Raw genomic sequence first — 25,000 nt, 5'->3', positions numbered from 1 at the left:
ATAATGAAATTCTATGTGAAATATTTTATGACCTTAAAAGACCCCTATTGATTTTGAGATCAAAATATTAATGGTTTAACACAAACACACACTCACACACACACCATCTTCGATAGTTCTCTCCCCCCCCCCCTTTCAAAGTGGTGTGCTTTGCCTTAAATAATTTCATAAGTACAGTATATAAACAGATTCATATGACTACATCATAATTTGTTTCCATCAATTATTTAAATGTGTAAACTGTCATGTGTTGGACATGGACTTACACTCATTAACAAATCGAAATCACTGAGGAATTTAAATAACAGTTTGTCAGCATAATTCCGGCACTGAATTTCCTGAAACTTTGTAGGTATTTCAGAATAATGTATAGATTTGTATATTACCAAGAAATTTTGATTCCATTATTTATCTAGAAACTTCAGCCCAGTTAAATTTGTAACATACAAAGATTTGAATGTCCTTATATGCAAGAAGTTTTGATGTGATGATTTTTTGCAAGTAATGCCCCTTTTTTGAATTATACTGTGTATTTAAAATGCACTGTGCCATTCATTACGTGTTGCATTGTCGAGTTTTGGGGAAGCGTGGGGTATGTGAGCTTGCTCACTTTTTCTTTCATTTTATAAAGAAAAGTTGAAATTTTCGATTTTTTGATCACTTCCTGACGACCGGAAGTGACGGCTGACGCATCTAACCCTATGTGTTTTGCCTACTCCTCAAGGTCTATTACTCATTGAAGTTTGGTGTCGTAATCTCATGCCGTTTCCGAGATCTCGCTGAGATAACTTTTCATTTTGAGGACAGGAAAAACACGCGACCGGAAGTGAATTTTACTAAGATTTTTGACGTTACTCTAGACATTTGCAGTCTGAATAACATATCTGAAAATCTTTTCAAATACTTTATCTATAAAAGATATTTAAGGGAAAGTAAATTACTCAAATTATGTAGTTTTCCTCTTCTAACCGGAAGTTGTTGTTTTTGTTTCCGGTGGGACTGACATATTTCGAAATTACACATGAGATGCAATAATGTGATGCAAAAAAAAATTCAAAAAAGAAAAGTTGAAATTTTCGATTTCTTTGATCACTTCCTGTGACGACCGGAAGTGACGGCTGACACGTTTAACCCAAATGGGCTCGCCTACTCCTCATGATCTATTACTCGTATAAGTTTGGTGTCTTAATCTTTTACCGTTTCTGAGATCTCACTCGGAAAAAATATTTTTGAAAAAAACGGAAATCGGACATATCTGACGACCGGAAGTGAATTTTGAAAAAATGAAAAAAACGCCTCGGGGTATTTTCATTCTCTATCAACCCTGAAAATTTCAGGAAAATCCATCTAGTCATCTCTGAGAAATCCTGCCGACAAAAAAAGGGGAAAAAAATAATAATAATAATAATAATAACTAGAAAATCATTACTAGTAATGAGAAGGTCTTCCGTTCTACTACTTCCTGTTTGCATGAACATGTCTTTTCCAACATCGGTATAAGCCTAAAACTGATGTAGAAACAAAATAACTTAAAAATACTTTTTTCTTCATTTCCTGTCATGACCGGAAGTAATGACGACAGACGATTTCTACACGATGCAAATGAACTGATGACTGGCTATAAGTCCTGAAAGTTTTAGACTTCAGTCTTTTACTCTTACCGAGCAATTGTGCGAACACATTCTAATTTTGGTGACAGGAAAACACACGACCGGAAGTGCATTGAATAAAAATCTCTGAATTTTCTCATGACAATTGTAGTATCTACAGCATATGTAAAAAAAACAAAAACATTTCAAATACTTATCTGTAAGTGATATTTATGAGAAAGCTAAACATCGAAATAACGTAGTTTATCTCTTTAAACCGGAAGTTTACAGTTTTTGTTTCCGGTGGAATCTAACATATTTCAAAACACGAAAGAGTTGCAACAAAGTGTTGCAAGTTTTAATTTTATAAAGAAAAGTTGAAATTTTCGATTTTTTTTATCACTTCCTGTGACAACCGGAAGTGATGGCTGACGCGTCTAACCCTATGTGTTTTGCCTGCTCCTCAAGGTCTATTACTCATTTAAGTTTGGTGTCTTAATCTCATGCCGTTTCCGAGATCTCGCTGAGATAACTTTTCATTTTGAGGACAGGAAAAACACGCGACCGGAAGTGAATTTTACTAAGATTTTTGACGTTACTCTAGACATTTGCAGTCTGAATAACATATCTAAAAATCTTTTCAAATACTTTATCTATAAAAGATATTTAAGGGAAAGTAAAATACTCAAATTATGTAGTTTACCTCTTATAACCGGAAGTTGTCGTTTATGTTTCCGGTGGGACTGATATATTTCGAAACTACACATGAGATGCAATAATGTGATGCAAAAAAAATTCAAAAAAGAAAAGTTGAAATTTTCGATTTCTTTGATCACTTCCTGTGACGACCGGAAGTGACGACTGACACGCTTAACCCAAATGGGCTCGCCTACTCCTCATGATCTATTACTCGTATAAGTTTGGTGTCTTAATCTCTTACCGTTTCTGAGATCTCACTCGGAAAAAATATTTTTGAAAAAAACGGAAATCGGAAATATCTGACGACCGGAAGTGAATTTTGAAAAAATGAAAAAAAACGCCTCGGGGTATTTTCATTCTCTATCAACCCTGAAAATTTCAGGAAAATCCATCCAGTCATCTCTGAGAAATTCTGCCGACAAAAAAAGGGGAAAAAAAAAATAATAATAATAATAACTAGAAACTCATTACTAGTAATGAGAAGGTCTTCCGTTATACTACTTCCTGTTTGCATCAACATGTCTTTTCCAACGTCGGTATTAGCCTAAAATTTATGTAGAAACAAACCAACTGAAAAAATTATTTTTTTGCTTCGTTTCCTGTCACGACCGGAAGTAATGACGACACACTATCTTTACACGATGCAAATGAACTGATGACTGACTATAAGTCCTGAAAGTTTTAGACTTCAGTCTATTATTGTTGCCGAACAAATGTGAGAACAAATTTTAATTTTGAGGACAGGAAAACACACGACCAGAAGTGAACTGAATAAAAATCTCTGAATTTTCTCTTGACTTTTGCAGTATCTACAGTATATGTAAAAAACATTTCAAATACTTATATATAAGTGATATTTATGAGAAAGTTAAACCACGAAAAAACGTAGTTTATCTCTTAAGACCGGAAGTTTTACGTTTTTGTTTCCGATAGAATCTAACATATTTCAAAACAGCGAAAAAGAAGCAATAAAGTGATGCAAGTTTTAATTTTAAAAAAAAAGTTGAAATGTTTGATTTCTTTGATCACTTCCTGTGACGACCGGATGTGACGGCTGACGCGTTTAACCCTATATGTTTTGCCTACTAACCAAGGTTTATTACTCCTATAAGTTTAGTGTCTTAATCTCATGTCGTTTCCGAGATCTTTCTGAAATAAGTTTTCATTTTGAGGACAAGAAAACACGCGACCGGAAGTGAATTTTACTAAGATATTTCACGTCACTCTAGACATCTGCAGTCTCAATAACATATATAAAAATCATTTAAAGAACTCTATCTATAGGCGATATGAATGGGAAAATTAAATACCCTTTTATGTAGTTTTTTCTCTTATAACCGGAAGTTGTCGTTTTTTTTTCCGGTGGGACCAACACATATCGTAACTGTGAAAAAGATACAATTATATGATGCAAGTCTTATTCCAAAAGAGAAAAGTTGAAATCTTTTATTTCTTTGATCACTTCCTGTGACGACCGGAAGTGACGACTGACGCTCTTAACCCAAATGGTTTTGTCTACTCCTCAAGGTCTAATAGTCCTATAAGTTTGGTGTCTAAATCTCCTACCGTTTCTGAGATATCACTGGGACAAGTTCTCATTTTGCGGACATTTAAACGCGCGACCGGAAGTGAATTTTACAAAGATATTTGACGTTACTCTAGACATTTGCAGTCTTTATAACATACTCAAAAATCAGTTCAAATACATTGTCTATAAAATATATTTATGGGAAAGTAAAATACTCAAATTATGCAGTTTTTCGCTTATAGCCGGAAGTTGACGTTTTTGTTTCCGGTGGGACCAACATATTTCGAAACTACAAATAAGATGCAATAATGCGATGCAAAAAAAGATTCAAAAAAGAAAAGTAAGAATTTTCGATTTCTTTGATCACTTCCTGTGACAACCGGAAGTGACGGCTGACGCTCTTAACCCAAATGGATTTGCCTACTCCTCAAGATCTATTACTCATGTAAGTTTGGTGTCTTAATCTCTTACCGTTTCTGAGATATGACTCGGACAAAATATTTCTGAAAAAAACGGAAATCGGACATATCTGACGACCGGAAGTGAATTTTGAAAAAATTCAAAGATACATTTGTAGGTATTTTCATTCTCTATTATCCCAGAAAATTTCAAGAAAATCCGTCCAGCCATCTCTGAGAAATCGTGAAAAATAGAAAAGGAAAAAAAAAAAATAATAATAATAACTAGTAGACTAATTGTTCACAGAACAATTAGAGGTCTTTCCACCTTTTTAAGTGTTTCCATGTAATTTGGGCTGTAAAAAAAGAAGAAAAATGCCAAAAAAAAAAAAAAAAAAAAAAAAAAAAAGTTCTTCCAGCAGGGATCGAACTCAGAACCCTTAGCTTGAAAGGCAGACGCGCTAACCACTACGCCACGAATTCGGATGAAGATGTATGCAGTAAACTACCTATTTAGGAATTTTAAAAAAATTGTTGTACAACATAGTTATCGGAATTGAATAGTTTTGAGAAACATGTTTCCATATCATTTGGCTTTCAAAAGAACAAAAGAAAGAAGAAGAAAAATACAAGAAAATAAATAAACTCAAAAATTCGTCTTTTGCTATAGATTTATAGTCGGGCTCGTTTCTCCGTAGAGTTCAAAAGGTCTTCGCGCAGCTCCAAAAAAAGATGTTTTTTTTTTTTTTTTTTTTTTTTTTTTTTTTTGGCGATTTAGGGGCCAATTTTTCTCTCTTTCCCCTTCTCTCTTCCTTTCTCTTCTTCTCTCTTCCTTTCTCTCTCTCTCTCTCTTTTCTTTTTGCTTCCGTGTTGATGGCATTTGTTTACATAGTTACCATGGAAGTACAATGCATGCATGACATGTGTTTTACTGTGCATATCGTAATTCTATTTTTGTGCACTGTGCATTCGAAGGTTTAATTTGAGGTGTTAAATGTTCTGATTTAGTTAAACTACTTAGAAAAGTGCCGATGAAATAAATCGGACTCGAGGCTAATGGTATGTAGGTCGTCATATAGGAAAACATGGACTGGACTCAAAGCGACCTGACTGCGGATCCTAAGATTGTTGCAGGCTCAGTAAGAAGATTCCTGAATGAAACAAGCTTCCATGTGGGTTATATTAAATGCAGCTATGATAAATAAAATGATCTACATGCATTTTAAGAAGAAAACAAGATAATTAAAGCGTGGAATAGTTTATTTCATACATTTATATTGGTTTAACACCCCCCCCCCCTTTCATATATTCTGTATTTCTCGTATTTTGGATGACCTTGACCTTTGACCTTGACCTAATTTTCAAGGTCAAAGTTTCTAAAGTAGTCGAAGACACTGTCGAAGGTTTCGCATCTCTACGGTCAATGGTTTCGGAGGAGTAGCGATAACAAGGTTTTTCGCACAAGGGGCAAGAACTTTTTAATGCGTCAGGCTTAGGGGTTGAAAAGTGAAATCTGAAAATAGTTTTAAAAGGACATATGATGTATTTAATGTTATGTAATATATGTTGTAAGACAAAAGAGATTTTAAAAGAGCTATATTTCTCATATTTAGAGTGACCTTGACCTTTGACCTTGAACAGATTTTGAAGGTCAAATGATGAAGAATCCAATGCAGTTGGTTTCGTGTCTCTACGATTAATCGTTTAAATTTTTTTCATTATACATAAAGAACAAAAACTTTCAGGGGGCAATTACTCTTCAAAGTGCTCGATCTATCATTTCGCAATACCAAGATTGAAAAGTATTCTTAAGTAGTCGAAGACATCGGTGAAGGTTTCGTAACTCTAGGGTTTACGGTTTCGGAGGAGTAGCGATAACAAGGATTTATTGCGAAGGGGGTTATAACTCCTCGAGGGTTCAAAGTTCATATACGCAGGGTCAACTGCAAAAATCTTTTACCAAGTACATTCTTATGGACCATGAATCTTTTCGATAAATCTTGAAACTCAAAAACACGCGGCGGAAAAATAATAATAATAATAAACAGAACAATTTCAATAGGACTTTCCACAGAAAGGTGGAAAGCCCTAATAAAAAGAAAAAACAGTAGAATCACTATAAGGTCTTCCGACTGAAACGGAAGACCTTAATAACAGAATGCGGTGTAAGGTTCACGTCAAAACATGGTTGACGCAAAACAATTCCTGAATTTTCCCCTTCAATTCGAGCATTTCTGCATTGGACAGGGCTGATGGTTGTTTATGAGATGAAAAACTATGTGTAAGCTTTCTTAGTTTAGCGGAATCATGAACATTTTCGGCGTGATGAATAATTTGTTTACAGTAGTGATGAGGCTTTCGCGCACCTGCAGGAGCGGATCCAAGGATTTACAAATGAATAAAATTTAATAGAAATGAAGTTTTAATACTTTTAAATATTATTTAATGAAATTATTAATATGCAAGTAATAGATATAGAAGAAAACGCGAAATGCTAATGAATGCAGCTGACAATCACTACTTTCTAAAGATAAATTAATTCTAAATAAAATAATTATAAATTCTAAAGACAAAACAGAAGAAGAATGAATGGTAGTAAAATATCAAATCACATCAGGGGAACCGAACTTTATTAATGAAACTCTTAAGAAGTTCCTTATAAGTTGTAAATTTTATATCTGTGTATTCTACCTGGTTGCTTCGAGGAAAGGGGGGGGGGGGTCTTGAACATAAACATGTAAATTAGCATTACTTTGTAGAAAGAATTAAGGCTTATAATTTTAAAAACGTCAAGAAGAGTTGCTTGTGATATGAAAGTCAAGGTCATTTTATAAAGAATGCAAAACATAAAAGCGAAAAAGAGAGAAAGGGGGGGGGTGTAAAGATGGCAATGTCTTCTACAGTTGACAAAAATAGGGGCGAATAAAATGCACACACATATCATATACAGCCGTTTTTATTTAATATAAACTCGTTTCCATGGCAACGGCAAGGTTTTTCTGGCCTATCCCAATCACCCAGTAGGTTTTAACTCTACACCAGTTCCTACGTAAATGAGCACTGAGCAGTCCTCGCAAACTATATATACGGGGGAAAAATCAATATTCTGTAGTGTTTAAGAAACGTTGGTCCTACGTTTTCGGAAATTCTAAGATATTTAAAGATATTTAATTCCTTCTTAATCCTATCAGGAAACTGGTAATACGTAAAATCTTCAAAGAGGGGCCTTTACATACCCTATGAATATTACAGAAAAAAGAAGTTAGAAAGACAAAGAAATAGAAAAAATCGACTTTTTATTCCAATTTCTGTGACGACCGGAAGTAATGACGACGGAAAGAATATTCATGGTGACATCTACAAGTCATTATCTATGATATCTGACAAAGTTAACTTTCATATCTTAAGCTGTTCTGGAGAAATGGAGCGGACATAGTCCTTTACCAAATTTCGTCTATACAATAATATTAAGAATATAACAGAATGCGGTGTAAGGTTCACGTCAAAACATGGTTGACGCAAAACAATTCCTGAATTTTCCCCTTCAATTCGAGCATTTCTGCATTGGACAGGGCTGATGGTTGTTTATGAGATGAAAAACTATGTGTAAGCTTTCTTAGTTTAGCGGAATCATGAACATTTTCGGCGTGATGAATAATTTGTTTACAGTAGTGATGAGGCTTTCGCGCACCTGCAGGAGCGGATCCAAGGATTTACAAATGAATAAAATTTAATAGAAATGAAGTTTTAATATTTTTAAATATTATTTAATGAAATTATTAATATGCAAGTAATAGATATAGAAGAAAACGCGAAATGCTAATGAATGCAGCTGACAATCACTACTTTCTAAAGATAAATTAATTCTAAATAAAATAATTATAAATTCTAAAGACAAAACAGAAGAAGAATGAATGGTAGTAAAATATCAAATCACATCAGGGGAACCGAACTTTATTAATGAAACTCTTAAGAAGTTCCTTATAAGTTGTAAATTTTATATCTGTGTATTCTACCTGGTTGCTTCGAGGAAAGGGGGGGGGGGTCTTGAACATAAACATGTAAATTAGCATTACTTTGTAGAAAGAATTAAGGCTTATAATTTTAAAAACGTCAAGAAGAGTTGCTTGTGATATGAAAGTCAAGGTCATTTTATAAAGAATGCAAAACATAAAAGCGAAAAAGAGAGAAAGGGGGGGTGTAAAGATGGCAATGTCTTCTACAGTTGACAAAAATAGGGGCGAATAAAATGCACACACATATCATATACAGCCGTTTTTATTTAATATAAACTCGTTTCCATGGCAACGGCAAGGTTTTTCTGGCCTATCCCAATCACCCAGTAGGTTTTAACTCTACACCAGTTCCTACGTAAATGAGCACTGAGCAGTCCTCGCAAACTATATATACGGGGGAAAAATCAATATTCTGTAGTGTTTAAGAAACGTTGGTCCTACGTTTTCGGAAATTCTAAGATATTTAAAGATATTTAATTCCTTCTTAATCCTATCAGGAAACTGGTAATACGTAAAATCTTCAAAGAGGGGCCTTTACATACCCTATGAATATTACAGAAAAAAGAAGTTAGAAAGACAAAGAAATAGAAAAAATCGACTTTTTATTCCAATTTCTGTGACGACCGGAAGTAATGACGACGGAAAGAATATTCATGGTGACATCTACAAGTCATTATCTATGATATCTGACAAAGTTAACTTTCATATCTTAAGCTGTTCTGGAGAAATGGAGCGGACATAGTCCTTTACCAAATTTCGTCTATACAATAATATTAAGAATATAACAGAATGCGGTGTAAGGTTCACGTCAAAACATGGTTGACGCAAAACAATTCCTGAATTTTCCCCTTCAATTCGAGCATTTCTGCATTGGACAGGGCTGATGGTTGTTTATGAGATGAAAAACTATGTGTAAGCTTTCTTAGTTTAGCGGAATCATGAACATTTTCGGCGTGATGAATAATTTGTTTACAGTAGTGATGAGGCTTTCGCGCACCTGCAGGAGCGGATCCAAGGATTTACAAATGAATAAAATTTAATAGAAATGAAGTTTTAATATTTTTAAATATTATTTAATGAAATTATTAATATGCAAGTAATAGATATAGAAGAAAACGCGAAATGCTAATGAATGCAGCTGACAATCACTACTTTCTAAAGATAAATTAATTCTAAATAAAATAATTATAAATTCTAAAGACAAAACAGAAGAAGAATGAATGGTAGTAAAATATCAAATCACATCAGGGGAACCGAACTTTATTAATGAAACTCTTAAGAAGTTCCTTATAAGTTGTAAATTTTATATCTGTGTATTCTACCTGGTTGCTTCGAGGAAAGGGGGGGGGGTCTTGAACATAAACATGTAAATTAGCATTACTTTGTAGAAAGAATTAAGGCTTATAATTTTAAAAACGTCAAGAAGAGTTGCTTGTGATATGAAAGTCAAGGTCATTTTATAAAGAATGCAAAACATAAAAGCGAAAAAGAGAGAAAGGGGGGGGGTGTAAAGATGGCAATGTCTTCTACAGTTGACAAAAATAGGGGCGAATAAAATGCACACACATATCATATACAGCCGTTTTTATTTAATATAAACTCGTTTCCATGGCAACGGCAAGGTTTTTCTGGCCTATCCCAATCACCCAGTAGGTTTTAACTCTACACCAGTTCCTACGTAAATGAGCACTGAGCAGTCCTCGCAAACTATATATACGGGGGAAAAATCAATATTCTGTAGTGTTTAAGAAACGTTGGTCCTACGTTTTCGGAAATTCTAAGATATTTAAAGATATTTAATTCCTTCTTAATCCTATCAGGAAACTGGTAATACGTAAAATCTTCAAAGAGGGGCCTTTACATACCCTATGAATATTACAGAAAAAAGAAGTTAGAAAGACAAAGAAATAGAAAAAATCGACTTTTTATTCCAATTTCTGTGACGACCGGAAGTAATGACGACGGAAAGAATATTCATGGTGACATCTACAAGTCATTATCTATGATATCTGACAAAGTTAACTTTCATATCTTAAGCTGTTCTGGAGAAATGGAGCGGACATAGTCCTTTACCAAATTTCGTCTATACAATAATATTAAGAATACTAGAAGCTCATTACTAGTAATGAGAAGGTCTTCCGTTATACTACTTCCTCTTTGCATCAACATGTCTTTTCCAACGTCGGTATTGGCCTAAAACTTATGTAGAAACAAATTAATTTAAAAAATACTTTTTTGCTTCGTTTCCTGTCACGACAGGAAGTAATGACGACACACGATTTTTACACAATGCAAATGAACTGATGACTGACTATAAGTCCTGAAAGTTTTAGACTTCAGTCTTTTACTGTTGCCGAACAATTGTGAGAACAAATTCTAATTTTGAGGACAGGAAAACACACGACCGGAAGTGAACTGAATAAAAATCTCTGAATTTTCTCTTGACTTTTGCAGTATCTACAGCATATGTAAAAAAAAACATTTCAAATACTTATCTGTAAGTAATATTTATGAGAAAGTTAAACCACGAAATAACGTAGTTTATCTCTTTAAACCGGAAGTTTGAAGTTTTTGTTTCCGTAGGAATCTAACATATTTCAAAACAGTGAAAGGGAAGCAATAGAGTGATGAATGTTTTAATTTTAAAAAGGAAAATTGAAATTTTCCATTTCTTCGATCACTTCCTGTGATGACCGGAAGTGACGGCTGACGCTTTTAAACCTATGTGTTTTGCCTTCTCACCAACGTTTATTACTCCTATAAGTTTGGTGTCTTACTTTCATGCCGTTTCCGAGATCTTGCTGAAATAACTTTTCATTTTGAGGACAAGAAAACACGCGACAGGAGGTGAATTTTACTAAGATATTTTCAGTCACTATAGACATCAGCAGTCTCAATAACATATATAAAATTCATTTAAAGAACTCTATCTATAAGCGATATGTTGGGGTAAATTCAAAAACCCTTTGATGTAGTTTTTCTCTTATAACCGGAAGTTGTCGTTTTTTTGTTTCCGGTGGGACCAACACATATCGTAACTGTGAAAAAGATACAATTACATAATGCAAGTATTATTCCAAAAGAGAAAAGTTGAAATTTTTGATTTTTTTGATCACTTCCTGTGACGACCGGAAGTGACGTTCGACGCTCTTAACTCAAATGGTTTTGTCTACTCCTCAAGGTCTGATACTCCTATAAGTTTGGTGTCTAAATCTCTTACCGTTTCTGAGATATCACTGGGAAAAGTTCTCATTTTGCGGACACTGAAACGCGCGACCGGAAGTGAATTTTACAAAGATATTTGACGTTACTCTAAACATTTGCAGTCTTGATAACATATTCAAAAATCAGTTCAAATACATTATCCATAAAAAATATTTATGGGAAAGTAAAATACTCAAATTATGCAGTTTTTCGCCTATAGCCGGAAGTTGACGTTTTTGTTTCCGGTGGGACCAACATATTTCGAATCTACAAATAAGATGCAACAATGTGATGAAAGAAAAAAATCAAAAAAGAAAAGTTGAAATTTTCGATTTCTTTGATCACTTCCTGTGACGACCGGAAGTGACGGCTGACGCTCTTAACCCAAATGGTTTTGCCTACTCCTCAAGATCTATTAACCATATAAGTTTGGTGTCTTAATCTCTTACCGTTTCTGAGATATGACTGGGACAAAATATTTTCAAAAAAAAACGGAAATCGGACATATCTGACGACCGGAAGTGAATTTTGAAAAAGTGAAAAAAAAACGCCTGGGCGTATTTTTATTTTCTATCATCCCTGAAAATTTCAAGAAAAATCGTCCAGACATCTCTGAGAAATCGCCCGGAAAAGAAAAGGGGAAAAAAAAATAATAATAAAGAAGAAACAGTAGAATCACTATAAGGTCTTCCGTCTGAAACGGAAGACCTTAATAAACAGTACAATCACTATAAGGTCTTCCGTCTGGAACGGAAGACCTTAATAAACAGTACAATCACTATAAGGTCTTCCGTCTGGAACGGAAGACCTTAATAATAAACAGTACAATCACTATAAGGTCTTCCGTCTGGAACGGAAGACCTTAATAAACAGTACAATCACTATAAGGTCTTCCGTCTGGAACGGAAGACCTTAATAAATGGTTATATCTTTTGCACCCAAAGAGAAAGGGATTTTAAATTTTTACATTTGTAATGAATTACTTGTGATAACAGTTTCCCAGACAGACAAGACAGGACAGAAAGACATTTACAATATGTAATAAAGAATTATACCCCAACCAATTAGACTCCAAAAGCAGGGGAATGTAATTTTCTGAATAAATTGCTTATTGAATTGTTATACATGTAGTAAATGATTTATTATATTGACATGTGTTAAACAATGCATTAAAAATCATACAAATTAACTACAATGTATTCACTTTTAATAAACAAAAATAAAAATATACATGTATATAAATATATCTAGCATTATGTTTTCTATATAGATTCAAAAACTCTAAAATTTATTGATTTTAATCCAACTTACCACTTGTCATCAATTCTTATTTCAAATATGAATGGGTTACTGCGAAAAATGCAAGAGGAGTTCAGGGAATCAGAAAAACCATTGTTTTTTTTTACCCCCAGTTTGAAAATCAAAATTCCAAACCCTTATTCCACATCTACAGGACATCCCCAATCATATTCCAAAATACGAATAGGTTGCTGCAAAATGTAAGAGGCATACAGGGAACCAGGTTTTTGTAGAAAAAAACTTTTTTTGACCCCCATTTTTCTTTTTTTTTTTTTAACCCAAAATTGACCTCAGGGTGAAAATCATAATTCCAAAACCTTATGGCACATCTACAGGACACTCGCATTCTTATTCCAAAATATGAATAAGCTGCTGCTTAAAATGTAGGATTGTATGAGGAAGAATATAGGGTGACAGATGGATGGATGAATGGAAAAGATCATAATAACAATATATACCTGAACTTTGCTTATAGAAAGTGTGGATATAAATAAAAATATATTTTCAAAACAATTTTTCAACTATGACACAGGCAGACTCAAGAAAATTTTGATTTACATTTACTAAATTTTGTTTGCCAGGAGCAATGAAGTCCTGTGACTGTTCAAAACAGGTAATGTAACAATTTAGCGTTAAAATATGCCTTGAAAACAGAAATTTTGCATTGTATAAAAGATGACCATAGTGCCTGATTTTTTTTTTTGGTAGAATCCAGTTTTGCAGTATGTGATATCTGTGTGCATAGCTTTCCACAAAGAACATGGATTTGGACTGAAGTCTTTGCTATACCTAATTACAGAAATTTACAAACTGTCTAGCTCATTACATCAACAGGTAAACAGCAATATCCATATCCCTTATCATAACATAAACATGCATTTAGAGAAAAAGAAAACACTGGTCATATTAAACAATACGAAAGGTTATTCTTTCAGCGTGTATTATATATATAATGGTAATACATGTGTACATTTTAGTCCGTTTTGATTTTTTTCCCTTTTCTTTAAGATCAGTATTCTTTTCGGTATTTGACTATATTTTGCAGCTTCATTTATCATATTTTATTTATATCAGGGTATTCCAATTTGCAAGATTCAAGAACATTTAGAAGCAAGTTTTAGAATTTGCAAAGAAAAAACTAAAGATCTAGAAATCCAGATAAAGACAAGTTTGACACCTCAGCCAAAGGATGACAAAACAGACTCATATTTCACTGCTCAAGAACCAAGAAAGGAGTGTAGTTTATGGATACCAGACAAATCATTGAATACCTCCATTTCAAAAAAGCAAAAATTTAATCTTGATAGTAATATTGATGAAACATGTACAGGAAAATCAACAGAAGTATGTAATATTTCTCCAATTAGGCTGAAGATGTTGAACATTCAGGCAGAGGATGAGGAAGATGTAGAAGATGTGACCTGGTTCTTCACTGAAGATACACCACTGGATACCAGCCAAATCAATGGACCGGAAGCTACATTCAGCACAGGGTGTGGAGTAGTTGGTCATTTTGATGTAGATGTGGATGAAGTGGTTAAGGAGGGAGTACAATTCATGTCCTTGAAAAATGAAGAAGGTAGAGAATCTAATGATGATGAATTCAAGGATTGTTTTGATGATATTCCAAAGGTGGTGAAATCCCAAACATTTCAAAGCACTACCTGTCGTGTTGATTCACAGACTTCTCAGAAAACACAACCATCAATAACAATGGGTTGTTTAAGTCACAATACAAAGGTTAGTTGTTATAAGTCATGGGAATCTAGACTTCAACAAAAAGTCTCTCAGCTGAAATGTCAAGATGAAAATGAATTTGACCAGAGCTTTGAAAAATCCCCTAGAAAGCCAGGTGATATCTGTGAACAAGACCTTGAAAATATGAGTATAAAGCAACAGCAACTTATTGAAAAACTCCAGAAAACATCAAAGGTCAAAAGTAGCCACAATCAAGTCTGGAACTGCAGTAGACATTTCAAAACGATGGAATCCACTGTAAAAGAGTTAAGGGGAGAAAATGATCCAAACCACAGTAGAGAAATGTCAACTACCCAAGAGGAAATGTCAGTAGATAGTTTTCCTGCAACTGTTCATGAAAAACTCGAGACCAAAGACACTGAGTCAGTCAAGAATTTGAATGATTTGATTTCAAAATTGAGAATCCAAACATCTTCATATAAAATATTCAATAGGAGCAGACACTACAAAACTGTAAAATCCACTTTAGATGAACAACATGGAGTGAAGGATGATGATCTACTAACTGTTAAGGAAAAATACTTAAAGATACAACTGCTTGAAAAAACCAAAAATATTTCCCTGAATGAGGGAGATGAAGAATTTTCCTTTGCCAATCCAGGGAACCAGTCCATTGGAGATGTAGCATACCAAACAATAGCCAAGGGAGTGAGACAGGATTGTAAGGATGTTTTAGGGGGAGATTATTTGGACATAGATGTAGGATACCAGTCAATAGCGAGAGGACTCAGTCATGGTTGTGAAGATGTAATGGATATTGTTCTCAAAGTAGTTTTCATGCAAACACCAAATCAGGATGCACTGAAGTAATATTTGATTATCTTTTCAAAAAATTGGATATATTTGAATATCCCGGTACTTAATTTCATGCAGAAAGTATTTTAATTTGTTAAACATTTAAAAATTGTTTCCTATATAAATCTAAAAAAGTGCAAAATTTCCAATGTTCTTCCGAGCGGTCCAAAAAAAAAAAAAAAGGATGTTGGACCTGCCGATGAGATGTTGGATTGCTATATTTAAAAATGTGTAACAAAACATTTACCGACTGTATTTTTGGGCATAATGCATTGTGTCAGACCCTCAAACCAAACTGTGTGCCTTTGGCCCAACAGCCTCAGGTAAACAATTTGGTTCTTGGGTCTGACAAAATGTATGTTGCCCTTGAACCAGGTAAATAAATGTATAATGTTGCAATTAATTGATACTCCTGTACATGTGTTGATCTGTGATGGTAGAGATGTCTTTTTAAAATCAGTATTTAAGGAATAAGATATCAAAAAATATAATTTATTTTAGGTTAAATGTATCTGGTGTCAGTGTTGTGACCTCAACTGTTGGCTTTCTGTCGGACAATCCTGTTATAGTGGATGGGACAGTGATTGAAGTTTCCAGTGATGTCATCACAGGTTTAGTCAACAAAGGGAGACAAATTCTCAGAACTGTGGTAAATCTATATGTTTTGTCTTGTAAACTCAAACCAGAGCTCATGTGAGCTTAGATTTTATGTCTTTTATTTGAAAGATGATGAGATGTGTGTCAGATGGGCACAATTTAAGCCTCACAATTTTGTGGGTATTTTGACACAATTGTCATTTTAATATACTTTATTGAAAAGTCTTTTGATACTTTTTAAAAAGACACTTCTCTACTCAGTGAAATGCTAGCTGGAAAGCAACTTTATCATACTAAGAAATGGAATATTTTCTTTCTCATGATAATTTTATCTTACTAGTACACATTTTTTTGTTGAATTTTTTTTATTTCTGAAGAAGGAAAGCAAATCACCTGAGATTATAGTCCAAAAATTACAAGATACCTGCATTGTTGACTATTTAGCTGACCTGAGCTGAAAGCTCAAGTGAGCTTTTCTGATCACATTTCGTCTGTAGACTGATTGTCTGTAAACTTTTTACATTTTTGACTTCTTCTCCAGAGCCACTAGGCCAATTTCAACCAAACTTGCCACAAAGCATCCTTGAGTGAAGGGAATTCAAGTAAAGGACCAAGCCCTTTTTCAAGGGGAGATAATACAGAAATAAGGAAAGTGTGGTGGTATCTTTGATAAACCTTCTTCTCTAGAACCACTGGGCCAAAAAAGTTTAAGCTTTGTGTAGATTCAAATCATGACCCAAGAGGATAGGGTGGGGCCACAATGGGGGATCAAAATTTTACATAGGAATATACTAGTAATGCATAAATCTTTAAAAAATCTTCTTCTCAAGAACAGTAAAGTCATTATTAGTCATATTGATATGGAAACATCCTCAGGTAGGATTTTTAAGTTTGATCAAAGTTATACATAAGAATATATGGGAAAAATCTTTAAACATCTTCTTGAATCAAGAACAGCAAATCCATGATTAGTCATATTGATATGGAAGCATCCTCAGGTAGTGTAGATTCAAGTTTGTTCAAATCATGACCCCCCCCCCCCCCCCCCCGGGTAGGGTGGGACCACAATGAGAGATCAAAGTTTTCTGTAGGAATATACAAGAAAAAATCTTCTTCACATGAACAGCAAGGCCATGTTTAGTTATATTGATATGGAAAGATCCTCAAGTAGTGAAGATTCAGGTTTGTTCAGATCATGACCTCCTTGGGTAGGGTGCAGTCACGATTCATTATCAGAGTTTAACATATGGATGTATAGAAAAAAAATCTCTAAATATCTTTTTCTCAAGAACAGCAAATCCATGTTCAGTAACATTGATATGGAAGTATCTTGAGGTAGTGTACATTCAAGTTTCAAATCATGACCTCAATGAGTAGGGTGGGGCTTTATCTTTAAAAATCATGACAACTGGGGGTAGGATGGGGTTACAATAGGGAAGTTTTACATAGGAATATATAATAGAAAAAAAATCTGCTGATGAAGAACAAGGCCATATTGACTCAGTGAGCGTTGTGGCCCATGGTCCTCTTGTTAAAGAAAGAAAATGATTACATATCCATATCAACTTTTGTATATACACCAGTTCATATACATCTGTAGGTCATAAATGGTGATATCACAACTGCATTCCGTCATAAGGGATACAAGTCTACCCTGGACACAGTGAACACCAGCATCTCCTCCCAGCAATACATCACTCAGAGAGAGGATGCCTGGATAGAACAGGTCATCCAAACTCTGGAAATGGTAGGGATAACCATCAGGATCCTTGAGTAGTTACTGTCAACTTGAATGCTCTTAACAGAATACTTACAGTATAACCATCAGGATCCTCGAGTAGTTACTGTCAACTTGAATGCTCTTAACAGAATACTTACAGTATAACCATCAGGATCCTTGAGTAGTTACTGTCAACTTGAACGCTCTTAACAGAATACTGTAACTGTCAACTTGAACGCTCTTAACAGAATACTTACAGTATAACCATCAGGATCGTTAAGTACCGGTAGTTAATGTGAACTTGAATGCTCTTTACAGAATACTTTTAGTGTATTGGGACATTACAAGTTTTCTTATGTTTAATGTCCACCCAAAATTCAAAAATCCATCCGTCAGGAAGAATAGCATAGATCAAATGAAAAAAAAAAACATCACAACAATACTGATTATATATTTTTATTTATTATCATTTAAGAATTTTCTTTGTATATAACTACATGTGTAATACTATATAAATATATATACAAGTATGAATCTTTTACCCAGTACTTAAAAGGAATGTGCATTAAGAATGATATCTTGATCCCAATAGATTTATAAAGAATAAGAATTTTTGTAAGTCAGGATTTTTTGTGTGTTTTTAAAAATTTTCATACCCCAAAACCAATTCGTCTGCATAGAAAAAACTTGTAATTACCTTAAATAATGTGCTACAAAACATGGATAGTTTGTAGCATGCAAGGGTAACACAGAGGAATGTTAACATCTACAAAACAGTAAATATTACAAACTTTCCCCACAATTTAGTAGAATTCAATGTTACATAGCCCAGACAGGTATGCATTCTGTTTTAGGAACAGATAGATGCTGTATTAGCCAGTGGTAAGATCTGTCCTGATCTGCAGGGTCATTTACCCAATGTTGTTATGGTACAGAATGTCCCATTCCCAGCTCTTCAATGTATCTGTGTATCATCTGACATCACAATGGCAACCTATGTGTCCGATATAGGCCAGGTATGATTTAAAAAACAAATGCAAGACATTATATTTAAATTTACATGGTAGACATATTATCAGGTTTATTTTATGCTATTAAGTAATTTAAAACATGTATGCAAAATACCTGTAGTATGCAAATTAAAATAACTGAAGTATTATGAAATATACAGAATTATATATATCACTGCATATACATTAAGTGAATTCAAATTAATAATTAACTACTGATAGCTAGTTTACATAGTGGAAAATCAGCAGAGATGTAAAGATATATGTATATGCATAATAAAGCTTTACTTCATTGTTTACAACACATTGTTTTAGAGAATTTTTTAACTTTTCACCATTCAACATGAATTTTATTACATTGAGAGGTCCTCCTTGTCTTAGCCCAATACCCTACATGTGCAACTGTGTGATAGCTTAATGCTGTTGCAAACTGATATTCTTTGAATCATATACAGTTGGACTTCAGTATCTTGAACAAATGATATGTTGAATAACATGGATATGTTGGAGTGATTTGGAAGTCTCAACCACTTATTCTTCAAGTATTTTATACCTCAAATCCTTGAAATCCTTCAGTATAATACATACATAGACATCATCAATGACAACCATACTACTGTAAGCATTTAGATCTGTTTTCACATGATACTTTTTTTCTAGTTTCACATTTGTCCTTGCCTGGCTTTTGAGCCTTTACACGATGACTGGGTCTACTGTCACACTGACAAGCAATATGTCACTGTCAAACTTCCTAAAAAACTGACACAGGTAAACTTACTGAGAATGATATTGACATCTGCATGATACTGTAAACCAACTATCATTCACGATTTGTCAGTCTGAAATCAATCTGCGACGATTAATTTTCACGATTGAGGAAACATTCTCTACATAAAAACAAAATAAATGGTTTGCTGCGATTAATATTCGTTAGTTAAAGTAGGTCGCTAAACTTGCGAATATTTCTCGCACGTGAATAAAAGTTGGTTTACAGTAACAGAATCTGGTAAAATTTGTGTATAGTTTCATTTTCAATGTTAAATTTTTACCCTTCTGAGCCAAAAAGGTCCGTCTTTAAATACCTCCAGCTTTTTACCTCATAAATCTTTGGCCATAATTTTTGTACTGTACAAGCTGATACTTCATATTGTATAATATCTTATGCCAGGTCAAGGCAAGATAGTTGTCAGTTTAGAACTAATCTATAACATATGGTATGCAACATAGGGTCCTCATATTTTAGGTTGAAGGTCAAAGCTTTTATCATTGTTCACAAACACATCTATATTTATTTATTGTTTTAAGGTACATAAATCTTCTTCTCACTCATATAATATTTAGTTAAAATACTTATGATTTTCCAACAAATCAAAAATAAATACATACGATTTCAACATACCTTGCATGGAAAATTTGTCAGAAATCAGATTTTATCAATTTAACAATTTTATAAAGGAATACTACTAAGTAATCATTTATCTCAGTAAGAGTTATCTCTCTTATCAACAAGTCATCAAGCCTTAATTTAATTTGGAAAAAATGAGTGGGTGAAAGATCAATTCATGTATTAGTTAAGTAACATTAATACGATTTTGAGTTGAAAGCTTTAAAATTACTATCTATAGGGAAATTTTCGTCCCCCGTTTTAAGTGTAGCCTCTTTTAGCTTTCATTATCAAGTGGACAAATTTGAAGAAAACACCTTTAACTCTTTAATACAACTGTATTTGGGGGAATTCATGGGGCAAATTTGTTTGCAAATTTGAAAGGATAAAAATAACATATGGAGCAAAAATAACCCTGTATACAGTATACCAATATAATAGAATTAGTTTATTTTAATTGAATAAATAAAGGACCATTACTTGACCCTTATTACCTTTCCAGAGTGTTGTATACAGTCATCCAGCCCAGATAGGCAGGGACTGCTTTGAACAGGAATTCTGGAGGTGTTGCAAGTCTTTGTCCAAGGCCTTGGGGATGGGCAGTGTGCTACCTGGGAAGGGAAAAACTGAAGAGCTTTGTGCACTGGCTCTGTTAGATAAGGCAGGTAGGGCAAGTCAAATATTTTTCTTTCATATCTTACATCATCAGATGGAATGAAGAAGGCAGTTCAAAACATCATATTATTTTATAGAAAAACCGATTATAAAGTACATGTTTATGTATACAATTGTAAATATTGATGTATTATAAATATTTATTGATCTAACCCTTGTGCAAAACTATTGTTTCCTAGATATGTCAAAAAATGGAACAAAGAGTTTAGTTATGAGAGAACTTGCCCAGGTACTGCTCAGCTATTATCATTATGTCTGCAATTATACCTCCATCACTCAACTGGTGAATAGCCTCATACTGTCACTGGGGGAAAGGGAGTCCAGTCTTCAAAGTCCTTCCTGTCGAATAAATTCAATGCAGGATGATTTGAAAGAGCATATAGAATGTTATGATGAAGGAACCACTAAGATGGCTTCCTGGGATATTGCTATCAATACAGCCTTAACATTGTTGCAGATAGATTCTTACATACTGACTGGTAGCAATTCATCCAATCAAATTTTGTGAAACTTTGTTCATGTAAGTTGAGGATGGATCATAAAAATAATTCATTGTTAGCTGGTGGTATTTATTTCAAAATTTATTGCAAAATCCCGATACACATTGTAATTTAAAATCTATAATTTTGTATAAAAACAGTAAACAATTTGAAAAGGCCTTTTCATTCTCTCAAGATACTGGAACATTCAAAGGCAGATTCAGCGCCCCTCGTTACTTTTGTTTTTAATTTGTTTGCTTTTGTGGATTTGGATTCTAATTTTTTTTGTTATTATATTTCATAGCCCAAAACAACCACAGAATTACAAATTACATCTCCAAATTACCTATAAATACAACTAATTTTACTGTTTTATTAAATACGTAGTATTTTTGACACATTTTCTTTAATGTTTTGTATTTAGATATTTTACTGGGAAAAGACGTTAATGGTAACCCAACAACAAAGCTTTATGATAAAAGTGATGACTTCAACTTTTCAATCGTCAACTTCCCTTACTTACACTGTAAAAAATGTGTTTACAATTCAAACACTTTTCTAAACACTTTGTTGTCACCTCCTTTTTTATATGTTTAATTCCTAAACATGTAAAATTTCTAAACATATCTCAGAAAGTGTTTAGAATTTAAACACTTTTGTGCTTAGAAATTAAACATATCTAAACACATAAACACAAGTGTTAAAATTCTAAACACATAACAGCAGAAGTGTTTAATATCTAAACACATAAGTATAATTTGTACCTGCAGAAAAACAAAACACTCAAATTTAGGCACAAAAAATATATGTTTTTTCAATGCGAATAATTGTCAAAATTTTCAAAAATATGTAACGATATTAATAATTTTCAATAAAGCCACTGAACGTTGGGATTTGTATTTAATTATTCAGTACAATGGACACTGTGCAATGTACTTAATTTACACAAATAATGTAGGAGATGGAACTGAATAGATTTGATTAGTCTCAACAATTCAATCAGAATGACACATAATTTATAATGTACACATGGATAACAAATTTTTAATCTTCAAAATTATGAAGAAAAAAATATTAAGCTGACAATTTAATGTCAAAACTTCATTGAATATATCTAAAAGCCTTTATTAAAGAATTTTTAAATTAAAAATACAAAATGTATATTTATATATATATTTATTATAATAATTATAATTTGAATCGGCTGCAGAGTTTTCCTCATGTCAATCACAAAAATATCAAATTTTATTAACTTTCAGCAAGTCCCAAAGCACCACATAATATAATCTATATATCCCATCAATAACTGCCAGAAAGTAACCCAATTCGAATGCACGAGGATAATTGTAAACATTGTCGAATTAACTCAGTAATCTTCACAAAATGAAGTTTCAAAGTGTTGATTATGGAACAACAAAATTGCACTTGGAGATGACACCATGTACTCTGATACGTGTATTTTGAGTTCGATCTGGACTACAGTACCTGTAGGAAAGAAAGCCAGATTGTAGTAAAAGTACAATGCCACTGATATTTTATATTAGTTAAAAAAAAAAATTGTTCAAGTTTTATTGAAACTATACTGATATAAATATAGATGTTTTAATGACATTTAATATTATTTCCTCTCCTGCAAGTCTATGAACGAGTTCAAGATATCCCAAGTCAACTTTATTTACGTTGCTCATCGTGGTTAATTAATGCAAAGAAAAAGAAAACAAACCTTTAATGTATTGCAGTAATAAGATGCCCTTTCACGTATTTCATTATTTCGCCATGGTTATCCCTTGAATTGGGTTGTCATAACTCACATTGGTACATCACCTTATAGCTTGTTGTGTTTTCTTTGTTTAGATAGCCGCTCAAATTAACGTTCAAATATATGTGTGTCATTTCCGGGAAGATAACTCTGCACTTTACAGTAAAACATGTTTAATTTCTAAACGCATTTAGATATAAAACATGTTAAGACATAAGTGTTTAGTTGTTAAATACAATACTATACACGTTTAGATCTAAACATGTAATAGAAGTGTTTATTTCCTAAACACAATTTTTACAGTGTATATGTAGCAATATACCCTTATCACCTGCATATGGGGTTTATGTATCTCAGTTGATTCAATACGCAAGAGCATGCTCTACGTATGAACAATTTCTAAAATCAGGCAAGTTATTGACAAGTTGACGAAACAAGAATATCAACAGCCTCGTTTGAAGTCATCCTTTCGCAAGTTTTTCGGTCGATACAATGACCTTCTCAGCACATAAAACCTATCATTGAGTCAAATGCCGACTGACGTTTTTCATACTAATTGTAGGCCATTATTTAAACACTGAACTGCATACGGATTTTTCCGGTTTTTGTTTCCCGATCGTGACAAGGAGCACACGGGTGTGACCGATCGGCAGGGGATGCTCACTCCTCCATGGAACCTGATCCCACCTTTAAATTCTGAGGTCCGTATTTGCTCTGCTCCAAATTTGTATCGTTTCATTGGACTTTCGAGATTGAATACTGTTCGTTATCTTCATGATTCATCTCTGTATATTCATTCCCCTAAACTAATTAAGAAACTTCAGCTGTTGGACCGCCGGTCAATATAGTTCGAACCGGGGAGCTACTGGACCTTCATTACCAATATTATTATTATGCCATATATTCGCTATAATATTGGATAATAAAACATATTTAACAGTTTAATATATCAAATCACTCAGTAGACCAGGATATTTTGATTAATTATTAGATGTCTGATCTACAGTCCAGATATAGCAAAGCCAAGAATACAATCACCGATCCTTCAGATATAGAAGACTTGCACAAACATACACAAACACGTATATACATACATACAGACACACACACAAACAAACAGTTAAACAATTTTTCACAGTTATCAATAATCAATCAATTAAAAATAATAACAAAATTATACATATACGCCCCTTACATTCCGCCACCTTCTTTTTCTATGCATCAACAGGTGCCCCCCGCTCCCGATTATAGCAACAAACTGAACAATTGACATTACTCTATAAGTATTAATAAATACATAATTGGGGAAAAAAAGAGAAGCAAATTATTACCAGTTCAATTCCCACCTTGTACGTGTTTTTTTTGTTTTTTTAAATTCGTTTACAGATAAAGTCGGGAAATAAACACCACATACTTGTCTACGGCCATATCACGTTGAAAGCACCGGTTCTCGTCCGATCACCGAAGTTAAACAACGTCGGGCCTGGTTAGTACTTGGATGGGTGACCGCCTGGGAATACCAGGTGTCGTAGACTTTTTTTTCTTTTTCTCAGCACCCTAGATTTTTTTTCTATGTTGTCAGTGAGATTAATTTATATGTAACAGTTACAAGTATAAATCGATACATGTTTGTGAACAAAATGTAAGAAAGAAAGAAAAAAAAATCGTGAATCTCGTGCAGTCAAAGGGAGACAAGCATAACATCGTTTTCAGCACATGCTTTGTACAGCTTAATGAAATCTACATAGTTTAAAAAAAAAAAATCTTCCACTGTTTAATAGTTAGTAAGAAACAAAATTAAAACATATTTGATTATTAATAAAATTTAATGAACACATTATTTATTTACTTGCATGCAACATCTTTTTTTCCAACACCACCCAGATAATTGAAAATAACGGAACATTTTCCGAGGGATAATTGTCAATCCAAGCTCAGCAATCATCATGGCACTTGGCACAACAGTTGAGACAGATAATAACTTGTTTATTCAGGCGACCGGTGTCGCATTAGTGCGCTATATAGCATGGCGTACGACAGGCAAGGGCATCACAAATCTTTACACTGCAAATCGAATACATTACCAAACT

General features: G+C 33.6%; 1 protein-coding gene and 1 non-coding gene across 2 annotated transcripts in view; both read left to right on the top strand.

The window, feature by feature from the left end:
• Positions 1 to 21,294, top strand: part of LOC133178839 (Bardet-Biedl syndrome 12 protein homolog) — a 33,035-nt gene extending 11,741 nt beyond the window's left edge. The window contains exons 2-9 of the mRNA XM_061313518.1: positions 13,442 to 13,567; positions 13,808 to 15,297; positions 15,788 to 15,935; positions 17,484 to 17,630; positions 18,458 to 18,619; positions 19,274 to 19,381; positions 20,500 to 20,662; positions 20,852 to 21,294. Of these exons, the coding sequence (XP_061169502.1) occupies positions 14,108 to 15,297; positions 15,788 to 15,935; positions 17,484 to 17,630; positions 18,458 to 18,619; positions 19,274 to 19,381; positions 20,500 to 20,662; positions 20,852 to 21,180 (2,247 nt within the window). The 5' untranslated portion in view covers positions 13,442 to 13,567; positions 13,808 to 14,107 and the 3' untranslated portion in view covers positions 21,181 to 21,294. The remainder of the gene's footprint in view (positions 1 to 13,441; positions 13,568 to 13,807; positions 15,298 to 15,787; positions 15,936 to 17,483; positions 17,631 to 18,457; positions 18,620 to 19,273; positions 19,382 to 20,499; positions 20,663 to 20,851) is intronic.
• Positions 21,295 to 24,326: 3,032 nt separating this feature from the next.
• On the top strand, positions 24,327 to 24,445 carry LOC133198873 (5S ribosomal RNA). The gene has a single exon (XR_009722642.1). It is a non-coding gene; the product is annotated as a 5S ribosomal RNA (ribosomal RNA).
• The last annotated feature ends 555 nt before the right edge of the window (positions 24,446 to 25,000 follow it).

The sequence above is a fragment of the Saccostrea echinata genome, unplaced genomic scaffold (genome assembly GCF_033153115.1).
Source record: "Saccostrea echinata isolate AGI-Se365-2 ecotype Australia unplaced genomic scaffold, CSIRO_AGI_Sech_v1 ptg000001l, whole genome shotgun sequence".
Lineage (NCBI taxonomy): Eukaryota > Metazoa > Mollusca > Bivalvia > Ostreida > Ostreidae > Saccostrea > Saccostrea echinata.
The sequence above is the reverse complement of the archived record's forward strand: the minus strand, read 5'-3'. Positions and strand labels throughout refer to the sequence as shown.